At 45.9% G+C, this 14,563-nt stretch overlaps 1 protein-coding gene across 1 annotated transcript in view; it reads left to right on the forward strand.

Annotated features, from left to right (window-relative positions):
• The window catches only part of Mthfd1l (methylenetetrahydrofolate dehydrogenase (NADP+ dependent) 1 like), a 170,168-nt gene that overhangs the window by 4,696 nt on the left and 150,909 nt on the right, over nucleotides 1–14,563 (forward strand). The window contains exons 2-7 of the mRNA XM_055616128.1: nucleotides 2,449–2,533; nucleotides 3,917–3,967; nucleotides 4,056–4,109; nucleotides 8,399–8,523; nucleotides 9,827–9,927; nucleotides 11,563–11,699. Coding sequence (XP_055472103.1) covers nucleotides 2,449–2,533; nucleotides 3,917–3,967; nucleotides 4,056–4,109; nucleotides 8,399–8,523; nucleotides 9,827–9,927; nucleotides 11,563–11,699 — 553 coding nt within the window. The remainder of the gene's footprint in view (nucleotides 1–2,448; nucleotides 2,534–3,916; nucleotides 3,968–4,055; nucleotides 4,110–8,398; nucleotides 8,524–9,826; nucleotides 9,928–11,562; nucleotides 11,700–14,563) is intronic.

Below are 14,563 nucleotides of genomic sequence, written 5' to 3' on the forward strand. Positions count from 1 at the left end.
TTATTATTATTATTATTATTATTATTATTATTATTATTATTATTATTATTATTTCTTCCCACGCCCTCCCACTTCTCCTCCTCCCTTTCTCCTCTGAGATGAGGGCGATTTTTGTTGGTGTTGAGTTCATCGAGAGCCTGGAGGGTCCCTGTTGTGAATTCTTATGTTTAAGAGTTTGCTGCCATGACCAATACCTCACAGGGAGCACCTGAAGAAGAGAGGCTGTGTTTGAGTTTATAGATCCAGTGGCTATTGTCCTCAGCAAAAGCATGGTGCTAGGAGTGGAAGGCCCTTGGTCACATTGTATCCCGAGACAAGAGCAGCAGGAGTAAGCAGGGGCCAGGCCATAAACCCTCCAGGCCTGGCCCCAGTAACCTACTTCCTCCCTCAAGGCTCCACTTCCTTAAAGGTCCACACCCTTCCCAGACAGCAGTCGTGAAGCCAAGGGTTCAAGCGCGTGATAGTGTGGGGGACATTTCACATCCATACAGATAGTTTTAGTCGCAGGGGAAAAATTCCAACAATAGGGAAAAGGTGCAGAGCCGCTGAAATCTACCTGCTCTACAGATGATGAAATCAGAGTCTGTTGAAGGGTCCGCCAGCACACTGGAGGCCTGGGTGCCAGGCATGGCTGTTATCCACAGGCCGAGTTCCAGAAACCTCTGGCTGGCACTTATTTAAACCGGCAGGTTCCTGGGCCCCCGCCCAGCATATTGGGCGGACTTTCTGAGGTGGAACCTCGATGTCTATCGTGCTCCCCGGAGGACTCTCCGACCTGAAGTGCTTGGTGGTCACACTTCGGTGCCTCTCCCAGACCAAGCAAAAATACAGCCCCAGCCTGGCCTCTGCCGGGATAGGCGGCAGCATGGCACAGAAACCCTGTCAGCCATCGCTGGAGAAGCGGTCTGGTTTCATGGGTTAGCACCATAATAAAGTTACTTCCCTGGGGATTGAACTGCTTCTTCCCAAGTGTGTAAAACCAAAGCCAAACAAATAATTGCTACCAGTGTACGCTTGCCTGGCCACTGGCTCTGTTGGCCTCTGTGACAGGGAGGTTAAGTCCTGTGCAAGTTTTGAGTTCTTTCTGGTCTTCTGAGCCTGCTCACTGGGTCCCCCTGCATGGGAGCTCAGACTCTTCCCTCCACGGGACATCCCTCAGCCACTGCTCTGAAAAGTAGGGTTTTGTTGTTGTTGTTGTTTTGGTTTTGTTTGTCTTTGTTTTGCTTTGGTGACTTGCTACTGATGACACATCTGGCTGAGGCGTCACTGGAGGTGATAATCTCTTAACTCCGAAGTGGGGTACTGCTTTGATTAGCCTTTCAGTCTGCTTTGAGAGAGAGCTGGAGACGTGCCGGTGAGGACACGGAGTAGAAGCAATGATGGCTTTCAGAATGACCCATCTGGACGGTTCAAGAAAGTCTGCCTCTGTCTCGTTTGTATAGGTCTGCTCGCCTAGGTACGGCACCTCCCCTCTCCCAGGTTGTGAAGGAGAAGGTGGCCCACGCTGGGCCTGGGGCAGATGGCTTGCAGAAGAACAAGCTGCCCCAGCAGTGTGACAATGCCCCACCCTCCGGGCAAAGCATCCTAGACCTTCCACATCTGCAACACTCTTTTTTCCTTCCTTCCTCTTGTGTCTTCCTTAAAACTCTGGGACCTGGAATTTAGCCAGATGCACCACTTCCTTGTCCTACATGGCCAGTCCACAAAGCCATCACCATTTTCATAAACTTTTCCCCATTTGTTTCCTTTTCCCATGGTACCCCAAACTCGTTTCTCCTGGGAAAGGAGTAAGGGGGTGTTGTGAAAGAATAGGATAATGTAGAATAGAAACCCAGACTTTAAATTCTTTTATTACTTTTATTTGTTTGCTTGCTTGTGTGTGAGAGTCAGAGGACAATTTGAGGGAGTCAAGTCAGTTCTCTCCTTTTACCTTATGGGTGCAGGGGATGGAACTCTGTTTGGCAAATTGTCAGCAAGCACTTTTACCCACTGAGTCCTCTCACTGGCTCCAAACTTTTTATTACATTAAACTTGGAAAATGCAGGAGAAAAATTTAACCTTTCTGAAACTTATGGCCAGAGCTAACTTGCTTCCCCTCTGTGTGGTTTAAAGATCTGATTGTCGCAGTATATCCAGAATTGGCTTTCGTATTCCTTTATTAATCTTTTGGTTTTCTGAGACAGGGTTTCACTGTCCTCTTGGCTGGCCTTGAATTCACAGGCCTCTCACCCCAACCTCTGGACCTGGGTGACAGGCCTGTGCCCGCACACACTGTCTGCATCACAAGTTCTGATGCCTCTGTGACTGCCTTCCCTCATGCCTTCTTCTCAGTCTCCATCTGTTGTCTGATTCACTTACAGTAACACGCTTTGTAAAGACAGGCATTGTGCCCGTCCTATGTCATTGGTAACAAAGGAATGACTGTGTTGTATTTGTTTCTTGTTACAGAGAAGTCATTCACAATTCCAAAGAAGTTCTGAGCTTGCTGCAAGAGAAAAACCCTGCCTTTAAGCCAGTTCTCGCTGTTATTCAGGTGAGCTGTGAGCCTGGTACTCTCCCACTGTTTATAAACGGAGACCAGATGCCTGTCCGGTCAGTGGCAAGTGCTGGTAGGTGGTTTTCTTCTGAAGGGTTGTGGGTCAGCCTAGAGTCTTGTCTTTATCTGAGTCATACATTCTGTGGCACAGGTGGCTCACTGGGGTTGGGAGGTAGGCACCCAGATACATCACTGGACAGAGAACAATTATAACCCACATGCACTTATGAATACTTATCAAATAGGGCTTGCTCTCCTGTTTCTGTGGAAGACAACGGGTAATGGCTGGTGCACATTACTGTTTTACGGTCCAAGTGTCAAAAGTCATTAGTTTGCGAGAGGACCTTGCATAACGTGTTTATCCTCTGGTGGCTGCCCCTTGGTCCTGAGCTGCAGTTGGCACTGTTACTGGCATCCCCGTTTGGTGACAGGTACAGGGAAATAACAGGATGATCCCGGCCTGGAAGCACTTTGGCCCAGTAGTTGGCCTAGTATGGTGGTGCTTGGCAGGCTGGTCTGGTATCAGCATCGCAGCCTCTATAGCCAATGGTGCCGTGGCTTGTGAGATTGCAGGATTGTGCTCATATGACCTATGTCCTCTGGGAAGCTTCCACAACCCCTCCTAGCATGGGAGTTGGTTTGGGAGCCAATGGGAATCTGGGTACATGTTGCCATTCAACCGAAGCACAAACATCCAAATTCCTGACTTTGATGGTTTACACAGAGCATGAGGTTGGCTGTGTGACCAGGATGCCATCATTCTTCTATGCCCCATGTCTTGGTTACTTTTCTATTATTGTGACAAAACACCATGGCTGTGGAAGTCTATAAAAGAAAGCATTCAGTCGGAATTATGGTTTTAGAAGGTTAGCATGTATGTCAGAGTAAAGGCATGGAGGTAAGAACTGTTGGGAGAAAACATCTCGATCCTCTACTGGGAGGCAGAGAGAAACACTGGGAATGCTGCAAGTCTATTGAAACCTCAAGCCCACCCCCAACACGCCTCCTCCACCTAGGCCATACCTCCTAATCCTTCCCAAACAGTTCCACCAACTGAGGACTAAATATTCAAACATATGAGCCTATGGGGATGTTCTTGTTCAAAACACTATACCCTATAACGTGAAATCTATCATTTTTTTAAATGGCATAATTTTTAGCCCAAGAAGTTATTATGTACATAAATCCCAGCTGTTAGCTCAATTTTCAGTCAGTAAGAGTTTTTGTTTGTTTGTTTTTGTTTCCTGTATTTTTCTTATCATCTTTGTGTTCCAGTCACTTGTGTTCATTGTATTCACAAACTAATCGTGTTGTGTTTGGTACACATTGTCAAGCAATTTTCCCGATGTGATTTTCTCCTTTCTGCTCCTTTATCCTTAGGCAGGTGATGACAGTTCGATGCAAGAACTAAATCAGAGTTTGGCCAAGGAGGTGAGAGATGATGATTTTAGCAATTCATTAGAATTCCTCACAGTATATATTCTCTTGTGGTGACAGAGAATCTTGTGTTCCCTTTCAGGCTGGTCTGGACATCACTCACATCTGCTTGCCTTCAAACAGCGGAGAGGATGAGGTAATGTCAGCCTCGCTCATTTCCTTTTCTTATCAGGCCTATAGACATCTTTCCTGGGTGATGAGTGCCAGCCCAGCCTTTTTCTGTGGCTGAGTTTCCAGGGGGAAGGGACCTCTCTGCGATGCGAAAGCTCCTGATCACTTCAGTCCTTTGCAGTTGATTTCTACTAAAGACAAGCTGGGACACTGTGGTGAATAAAGCTGTTTGTTCGCTGTAGAAGCAGCATTTCGTGAGGAGATTTTTGGCTATCTTGAAGCCCAGCTCTGATTTTACTCTATCCAGACATCTTTGACCTTGGACCTTTGGCATCTCAGGGTCACCGCAGCCTTATTGATGTAATGTAGGGTTAGGAATGCTTCACTGGCGTTCTGGGGACAGCTGGTAGACTCTCCATCCAAGGCCACACGCTGTCCCTGCCGGCATCATTCCCCAGTGTGCCGTGTTGCCTGGGGCATAAGCCCTAGTGGCTAGCTTTTCTTTGGCTGGCTGTGGCAGGGAGGGTTTGAGGATAGGGTTGGGTTAGGGCTCCTGGATACACAACCTCAAATCACAGGATCTGGAACACCAAAGTTGGCTGTTGGGTTTTTTGGGGGGAATGGGGAGAGGCAGACATGAATGATGTTTGAAAATCAGTCACTTGGCTAGGAAAAGCATCCCAGAGTCAGGAGAACTACAGCGCCTCCTTCCCACTGCTCTGGCATCTCTGTGGTGCACCACTGCCAAGCGGACGAAGTTAGGGTCAGCCGTCTGGTCCTAGCCATTCCCACCAGGGGCAAAAGCGACTGCACCCAATAACGACTATTTAAAATTATTTGAACGATGGTTCAAATTACCTCAAAGCAATTTTTGCTAGACACAGAGGCAATACGGAAAGACATCCAGCAGATACCTTAAAGTGCAAATAGTTCAGTCCCTACAGCACTGTGTGGCTTCTCTTTGGCTTAACTAAATCACCAGTGTTGATGCTCTTATGCTTTAGCCCGTTATTCAGTAAAGGAAAACTTCCTTAAGCATAACGCTGTGAAGCCACCACGTTGATCTGGGAACTCAAGTGACTCCCACGTCACTAAGGAGCGGTCCCGTTCACCAGTGTAGATTGAGAGACAAGGGGCTAATTCATGTCCAATTCGTTCTAGATCTCAGTGAGGTGTACAATTTCAAGCCAATGAATTGTTTATTTCTGGAACTTTCCTTTGGGTGTTTTTTGTATCACGGTTGATGAAGAGTAACTGAAACCTTAAAGTGTGAAGTAGCCTGCAGTCTCCTTCAGGGCTGGGCAGAAGGGTTTTTTGTTTGTTTGTTTGTTTGTTTGTTTGTTTGTTTGTTAATAGGGAGGCGTAAGCTTATGTGTGATGATGTGATGAGGGAGCGGCTTGGTGTTAATAGATTGGTGAAGGTTGCTACCCAAGAGCAGTCTGTTCTCAGGGGTTACTGTCTGTGTTCAGCCTGAGAGAGCCCCGAAATTCAAGCATCTAGAAGAGAAAGCTTGGCCAAAGTTTGCTTTCAAATGCATTTTGTTTTGCTTGAACCAGTAGTTGGTCCAGTCGCTGATGAAATGAGAAGTGTGTTTTTGTAGTCTGTCTTTCTGTGTCTTTAGTAGCTGTCATGACCTGAGTCTTCTCTAGATCCTGTGGGGAAAGGTAGTTCTCTGCAGCACACAGGGTTGAGGGTGACGGTCTCCATTGCCCCTCTTTCCCAGCATCTCAGGTAAAGTTCATTATCCTGATAGTTAGGAAAGAGATAAAGGCAGATGCCTCCCTATGTTCTTCCTTCTAAGGATGTCTTCTGCAAGCCACAATTTTGCTCCCATCCCATCTGCTATAACCTCATTGTCTGGCCACATTGTGAAGGAATTGGGAAAATCGGTCTTAATGCCAGGAGGCCTATAGATCATTTCTAAGAAAAAAAACGGAAGCTAGGTCCTGGACAAGTAGCTAATACTGTATTTGCTAGTTATTATATATACCAAATGAAGGCTCCGGCAGTAACAGGGGGCAAAGAAGCTGGCCTGCCATTTCCAGGGCCCTCCCTGTATACAGTCACACTTTTCTTTAGGCTGTTTCAACTGTGTAGCCCAGGCTAGCCATGAAAACACTATGAAGCCCAGTCTCCCTAAATTCGTAATCCCCCTGCCCCAGGCTCCAAGTACCAAGATTATAGATGCACACCCATAACACTTGGTTTGACTATTTTTTAATAAGGGTTTGTGAACGCCCACTCCTTTTTTCAAATCGGTCTTTCTTTTTTTCGGCTGAAATTTTGATAAATGAGTATGGCATTATTATGTCAAGTGTTTTAATTTATTAAGCTTTTATGTTTCCAGTTTTGCTTTATTTTCGTTAGTGTTTCCCACCCTCGGTACAGACGAGGCCAATTTCTTGTTTTATCCTGGACTCTGCTTACATTGAAACCTCTGACCACAGTCACCGTGTGACTCTTCGCCCTGTTTGTCGATCACTTCCAGAGCTTATGTCATCACTGCTGTCGGGCTGGGGCTTGCTTCCTTGTTAGCATATCATGTTGACCAGGGCAGCTTTACTTACGGCTGTTAGGTCCCCTACTTAGAACCTGTACAAAGTAGATGCTCAGAACATGTTTGTTTCAAATATGTGAGGGATGGGTGCGTACCCGTAAGTGCTGAGGCCGGGGAGCTCAGAGGGACCTGATCACCTGGGACTTGAGCTGTCGGTGCTTCTGAGTCACCCGAAGTGGACACTTGGAATAGAGCTCCGATCTCTCGGAGAGCACCGTACTGAGCCGTTTCTCCAGCTCCCAGCCTCGCCAAGTTTGTTTTAGTAGCAGAACACACATGCGCGCACACAAATCATCAGTCAAGGCCCTTGAAAAATATATCAGTGAAGACAGGCATCCTGTGGTTTGTGGGCAGGAAGGCAAATCTCAGCAGTAAGTCTCAGATGCCATCTGATGGCCGTGTTGAGGCCTCTGTGTTGTCCACTCCGAGCCTCTCAAGGCTTCTAGGGTTGGTAGAGGCCACTCATGTGATACTATGTTCCGAATGAATTTGATCTGGTCTTCAGGAGGCTGTTAGATTAAACATACTGGTGGGCAGCAAATGGCCATAAAGAGGATTAAAGAACGCCCGGATAATTTTTCCCCAGATCTAGAACATTCCAGCTCTCCACAATCAAGATGTTCTAGACAGCCTTGTAGAATCTTTAACATATGTCACTTTTTAAAATTTATTTATTTTTCCTGGAAACTTAAACTCACAGCTGAATGAATAAAACAAATAGCCTGGTTTTTCTTCTGGTTTGGTACACCAAATAGCGTTTTCCTTCCCTACCAGATGGTAGTAGTAGATACTTTTGCCAAGCAATAAAATAAAAATTGCAGAGTGACACTTCCTGTGTGTGGCCCCATATACACGAGTAGGAATCTTTCTCCTTTTCAGTCCATGGTTTTATTAAATAAGTCTATCTAAGTGCTTGAGTTTCTGTGCCAGACCTTAGGGGAGGCTCCTGTCATGATGCTTGGATGCAGTGAGCCAGAGGGCCTGCCTACCTGGTTGGACTCACTCAGGGAAGCCTCTATTGAGCATGTGCTAGCGTGGGTACCATAGCCTCCTGGACCTGGGCGGGGTGCTTGGAGGCATGCATCCTGGCCTCCCCCAAGCTGCGGTTGTTTGACTTAACACTGTCGTTGGCAAAGAATTGTCTTTTGTCTAAATGGAATAACAGTGAAGCTTTGGCGTTTTGATGTTTTCTTGCATGTGGCAGGACTATAGGAACTTTGAAGCCACTAAAAGTTTTATTCACCCAGGTTTCTTTGGGGCTTTTCTAAGCATGTTATAAAGAGGAAACGGGCTCTTCACTGCGTCTCACATTCAATAAGGAGTGAAAGGAAACCAACATTTGCATTTTTAAAATCTGTTTTTCTGTGCATATAAATGCCAGTGTTTGTGTGCACATGTAGGTGCAAATGCACAGCCAGAGAAGGAGCCGTGCACCTTTTTCATCTGTGGGGCGGGGTCTCTCATTGCGCAGAGCTCACCTTGTAGCCTAGGCTCACTGATCAGAAAGTCCCAGAGACCTGCATGTCCCCGCTTTCCCGGTACTGGGGTCACAGGGCTGTGGTACCAAGGCCAACATTCTTCTTTAAATGTAGGTTCTAGAGAGCCAGCTGAAGTCATCAGTGGGCACACACATTACCAACTGTGCCATATCCCAGAGCGTAGAAAACACTTTCGTTTCCTCCATCAACTTTTTGACTAGCTCTTGCTTTCACAAAACTAATGGGTTGTTTTGTCTTGTTTTATCTTTTCTGTTTAGATCATAGATGAAATCTTGAAGATTAATGAAGACCCCAGAGTGCATGGCCTGGCCCTTCAGATCTCTGAAGATGCATTGAGCAATAAAGTTCTCAGTGCTTTGAAACCAGAAAAAGATGTAGACGGGTAAGAGAATGTAAACAAAAACAATCAATAATAACCCATCTCATTGATAAGTGGCTGTGTATGGTGATTTTAATTTTCTAAGTTTCTTATTTTTGCCACTCAGTAACTAGTTCAAAAGGAATCGTTTTTTAATAGTGTAGAGGTTTGAGAACTTTAAAAATTCTGTGAATGAAAACCATGTATCTTGGGAAATGCATGTCTGTTTGGAGGTAATCCTGCACCATCATATCTACGCAGCAAGCTCCTGACCTTCTGACTGAGTCTTTGGCCAGGAATAATCTTTCCTGGGTAATTCTGCCAAACAGTGAAAAAAAGAAACCTGAAGCCTGATTCCCCAGGAACACCGAAACCTCCTTTACTCCTGGACTGGTTGGGGAGACTGTGTTTCCTAGGGAGTAAAAGTTCCATTTTCTTATATGGAAGCATAAGAAATACTTCGTCCTGTGGCTGAGACAACAGGGCTTATTTAGGACTCTACGGTTGTAGACAAACGCAAAGTTAGACTTCTGTCTAGTGTATCCTTCAGCAGCTGACTGAAAGCTTGATACCTCACAAAACTACCCTGGCTGACACCACTCCGTCCTTTCTTTATGACAAGGAGTAGACTCACACAAGGATGTTGTTCTGTGAGGGCTGGCATGGAATTCTGTGGGAGAGTGTGCGCACAGGTAGGACACTGAGTTCTCTGGGATAGAGGTATGTGTGGATGGAGATTGGCTGGTTGGATGGATGATGCAACCGCCAACTCTAGAGTAGAGTAATTGTGAAGGGAGAAGATGCCGCAGTGGAGTAGGAAGCCCTCAGGTTCAGACCTTTCTTTCATACAAGGAGAGAACCACAAAGACTTTCTGGATGTCTTCATTCTGTTACTGATCCGGGTAGGGAAGATTGTCTTGGCAACCCTTTGTAGGTTCCTCGCTCTAGATTTGGCTGGAGAAAGGTGCCCAGAAGCCATTGGTAGAAAGTACGTGGTTACTATTTTTCCCCCTTAATTTTCCACGGAGATGAATACCAAAGCCAAGCGGATGTCGGTGGATTGATAGACTCAGTCCAGAGTTCTGGAAGTGGGCCGCTGATTGCCTAGGGTCAGGGTCTTGGGGATGTCCCTGAATCTGTGAAGTGCAGCCCTACATGGCCCCCGCTGGGCCCTTGGGAGTGTCCTGTACTGCGCTGAGAAGCTGGCGGCCTCCATTTTCCCCTCCCTCTTCAGTCATCGACTTGCAGTTATTTATCTGGGGCGGATCCTGTACGTCACCACTGGATTCTGTGTGTCACCACTAACCTCTCTTCCTTTCTGCTTCAGGGTGACTGATGTCAACCTGGGGAAGCTGGCACGAGGCGATGTGCCTGAGTGTTTCGTTTCACCTCTGGCCAGAGCTGCAGTAGAACTTGTTGAGAAATCAGGTCTGGAATGATCGATCCTGTTTACTCGGGGAGGGAGGGTACTTTTTGTTTTTCAGTAAGGATTTGTTGCTGGAAGATTCTAAATGAAACACAGAAAAGAAATGCTATTTTCTACCTATTGCTATTTAGATAATATTTTAAAATAATGCCTGTTTCTGGAATATTCTAGTTGAAGCTTCAAAGTGCTATTTAATGTAGAATTTATTTCTCTCGGTTTTTATTTAGGGATGTAAATAAAACTGAAAGCATTTTCTAGTAAGATTAATAAGATGGCTACAAATGAACATTAACATTTTAAACATTCATTTCTCTAAAGAAACAGTCAAAATAAGCATAGTGAAAATGTCCTCTGATTCAGAAAATCTGTCACTCTGAAGGTGTAGGTAACTCTCAGTTAAAAGTGACTCAATCTAGCAGGTAGATTTTGTATAGAAAGATTCCAGGTGAGACTTATTATTAACAAGTGGGTCGCTTTGATAGCCAACACAGTTTAATTGGTTTCATTCTTCTTTTGACCACACATTCCTGTGCCAGGAATATGATAGATAGATAGATAGATAGATAGATAGATAGATAGATAGATAGATAGATAGATAGATAGATAGATAGAGGTAAGTGATTTATTTTTTGATTACTGACTTTAGCTCGTAATTACTGTACGTACTGGCTGGTTTGGGGTGTCAACTTGACACACACTAGAGTCATCAGAGAGCAAGGACCCTCAGTTGAGGAAACGCCTCCTTGAGATCCAGCTGTAAGGCATTTTCTCAATTAGTGATCAGTGGGGAGGGCCCAGCTCATGGTGGGTGGGGCCATCCATGGGCTGCTGGGCCCAGTTTCCGCAGGCCAACAAGCAGCAGCCCTCCACGCTCCTGCGTCAGTTCCTACCTCCAGGCTCCTGTTCTGCCTGAGCTGCTGTCTTGACTTGCTTCAGGTGATGGACTCTGATCCGAAAGTGTACGCCACATAAATCCTTTTCTCCCTAACTTACTTTGTGGTGTTTCGTGGCAGCAGGAGAAACCCTGACTAAGACACCGAAGGATGGCCCACGTAATTAATGGCTTCCTAACTTGACACCACAGAAGCTCAACTTTTCTGGGCCCCAGTTTGCAGAGACAATAAGCAGATGCCCCTCCCCGACACTCAGACATGCAGCAGTCAAAATTCCAAAAAAAAAGTGAAGTTAAAAGATGAACTTTCAAGATGTACCTTTTAGTCAGCAGCCATTAAGATGAGACCTGTGGAGCTGGTCCGGTGCATCCACTCCTGCAGGTCCTCAGATGCTCTTGGGCTATCACTGTAGGGTGAGCAACCTCCCAGGGGCTCCATTCCTGCAGAAAACAAACACTATCCTGGCAGCCATTGTCTGCCTGCAGCTTCTTAACTGGAAGTAGGGTCTTAGGAGACTGTCCATGCTGGAGTGTTGACTAGATTGGTCCTGTGCTGGCACCATAGCTCTTGAGAGCTCATGAGTGAAGCTGTCACCGTCATATCTAGAAGACGCTGTTTTGCAGCATCTTTCCACTCTTCTGAGGTGGTCTCTGAGAAAAGCCACTTAAAAGATGTTCTTTCAGTTAAAGCTGTCTGGAAGGAAGGTTCTGTGGATTTTAATATTGAATTTTCATTGGTTGGTAGGGATCACCTTGGATGGAAAGAAGGTCTTGGTGATAGGGGCGTGTGGGCCCTTGGAAGCTGCTCTGCACTGTCTGTTCCAGAGGAAAGGATCCATGACAATGACCTCCTCGTGGGCAGCACCTCAGCTCCAAAACAAGGTAGGTCTCACACGGAACTCTACAACCTCGAATGCCCATTATCAGAAGAAGAAAGGCTGGGAATGTGTAAAGTGAGCATGGGACAGGACGTTAGAGGAATAACTATGGAGAAATCTTGGAGGAGGAAGATAGTGAAAAAGCAAAGCTTATTATGTCGGCTCAGTCCTACACTCCCAACATTTGGAAACCGGCTCAAGGCCAGCCTGGACTGCAGATGAAACTATAACTAAACAAAACAACAAGATCAGTTATTAATGTGGTACAAAGCAAATGTCTGTGAGAGATCTTTAACAAAGCTCAAAGCTGGCTCTTGGAAAAGGTTAGAAAACAGACACGTAGTTATCCAGAATAAGACAAAACGAATAGCAGCTGTAACAAAAAAGAACAAGCGCCAACTCCTGCTCTAGTCTCATTTCTGTTGCTGTAACAAATAACCCTGACAGGAAGCAGCCCAAGGAAGAGGGTTTGCTTGACGTCCAATTCAGGCTGCAGTCCACCACTGTGGGGACGTCAAGGCAGAGGCATAAAACCTCATATGAATGGTCAAGAGCAGAGAAAACAAATGTTTGGGTCCTTGCTTGCTTTCTGCTAGCTTTCCCTTCTTATCCTGACTGTTCTTGACTCCCTCCTCCTCCTCTGCCTAGGGAATGTTTCCACCTATGATGGGCTGAGTCTCCCTTCATCAAGACTACATTTAAAAAGCAGCAAAAAGTTGGTCACAGATAAGGAGTAGTTACAACAAAGGTTTAGCTGGTGATTGCTGTCTGACTTAGAAATCAATAAGGCAAAAATAATCCATAGAAAAACGGCAGATAGCCATTGATAGGCATGTGATGACTGAGCGACCTTTGAAAAGCTACCCAGCTCCTTATGATTTGTGCTCACCAACCATGCTGTAAATAGTGACAAGTATAGACACTAACAAACTCACGCAAGTACAAGAACCAGCATATTGCTTAAAGACTTCAGAGTGAAATACGCTTTTAAAGAGCCCTTCAGTGGAGTTTAGGGCACTCTTGACCCTGATGTTTTCCTGTCTGAACATATCATAGACAGATTCTTGGACACACAAACAAGAAGACGTGGTCAGGGGTTGGGGACATTGCTCAGTAGTACAGCAGTTGCCTCATGTGCTTGTGGCCCTAGCTACAATCCCAGCCTGAAACAAAACAGAAGGGAAAAACCAGAAATAGCAAAACATGTTTGTTAAACAAAATAGAAAATCTGAAAAAGTGTACCAGAGCAAGACGGGAAAGCAGGGGGCCAAGGGGACCTCTTTTCTTTTACTTTTAATAATGAAATTGCTCTCATTTCATTTTTCTGCATCAAAAGGTCAGGCATGAGGTTGGAGAGATGGCTCTGTTGGTAGAACCACCTGAGTATACATGAGGACCTGGGTTCAAAACCTGAGCGACCTCTTCAAACGCAGGGTGTTTTCACATGTACCCATAACCCCAGTGGCAGCAACAAGAGGATCAGTGCGAGCCTCGCTGCCGTTTCATAGACAGACTCTGTCTGGAGGGAATAAGGCAGGGAGTGGTGGAACAGGACAGATGTCTAGGGTCTCCCTCTGGCTCCAAATGTGCATCTGTGTGTGTGCGTGCGCATGAAGACAAATACACACACACACACACACACACACACACACACACACACACACACACACCATTCACCTTGGAGTACCAGAGAAAGGGATGGGGTAACAGCTCGTGTGGGACTCTCTATAGTCCTTGAGATGACTTTGAGAATGGAGGGAGGGAGTGAAAAGCGATCATCCTTCAGCGTGGGAGGGACAGGAGTGAATGACGTGCTTTCCTTCCCCCTCTGAGGACTTCTCCCCTCTTCTTGCTGTTCCTCTCAACCTCCTTCCTGCCCTGCTCTCTGCTCTCTCCCAGAGTCAGTCTTTAATGGTCACCCCAGTGGGATCATTCTAAGGCTGTTAGTTTCTACCATGCAGCGAAGGCCATGGAATCACATCCTTCCTGGGTGCATAACAGCCGCCAGAGACAGTCGATGAAAAGCACTTAGCAGACTACCTGGCTTGTAATTAGGGCTCAGTGGGCTGTAACAATCTATCTTTGAATTCTCTATCTTCTTTCCCCTCTCCTTCCTTGACTTATTGAGTTTCATGTGTGATATGTTTAATATTTAATGTTCCCATTTTTTACTTATATGTACTGAAGAAAAATGCTGAGCATGTTTTGGGCAGCTTTATCTATGTCCAGGTTGGGTGAACTTTAATGAATAATGTTATAAAGGAGGATGAGGAGGAGATGCAGCTCAGTTGGGAGGGTGCTCGCCTTAGCATTCGCAGACCCAGCACGGCGTGCCTGCTGGAATCCCAGTGTTCACCTAGGAGGTATGGGCGGGAAGGTCAGACGTTCAAGGTCACTCGAGAACCCAGTTAGCCCTGCTGTTCTTGCTGTGCTGCTCAGAAGTAACCATTCTAGAATACAAAACCGGAGCAAAGGGGGTGGCTAACCACAGCGCTTCAACCGATGGTGGGTGTCAGCTTAGCCATGCCCATTATCCGGCTGAGCCCTGCATCTAAACACTTCGGGTAGGAGTTGACTGCCTGCATTCAGAAGGAGATGAAGAAGGAACCTGGTCAGGCACGGTGGCCATGCCCGTGACCCCAGCACTCAGGAGGCTGAGTCGGGGAGATAGTCAGGGTAAGCCTTGCTCTACGTAGTGTGATATGCGAGTTCGGAGGAGTCATTTATTTATAGATTTTTACTGAGACTTTAGAAGACATGTATAATTTTTACTTATTTTCTAACATTATTAGAGCCTATCTTTTAAGAGAGGAAGTGTGTTTCTTGTTTGGTTGTTTCGGTTTTTTGAGACAGGGTTTCTCTGTGGAG

The sequence above is a fragment of the Psammomys obesus genome, unplaced genomic scaffold (genome assembly GCF_907164565.1).
Source record: "Psammomys obesus unplaced genomic scaffold, mPsaObe1.curated_primary_1811, whole genome shotgun sequence".
Lineage (NCBI taxonomy): Eukaryota > Metazoa > Chordata > Mammalia > Rodentia > Muridae > Psammomys > Psammomys obesus.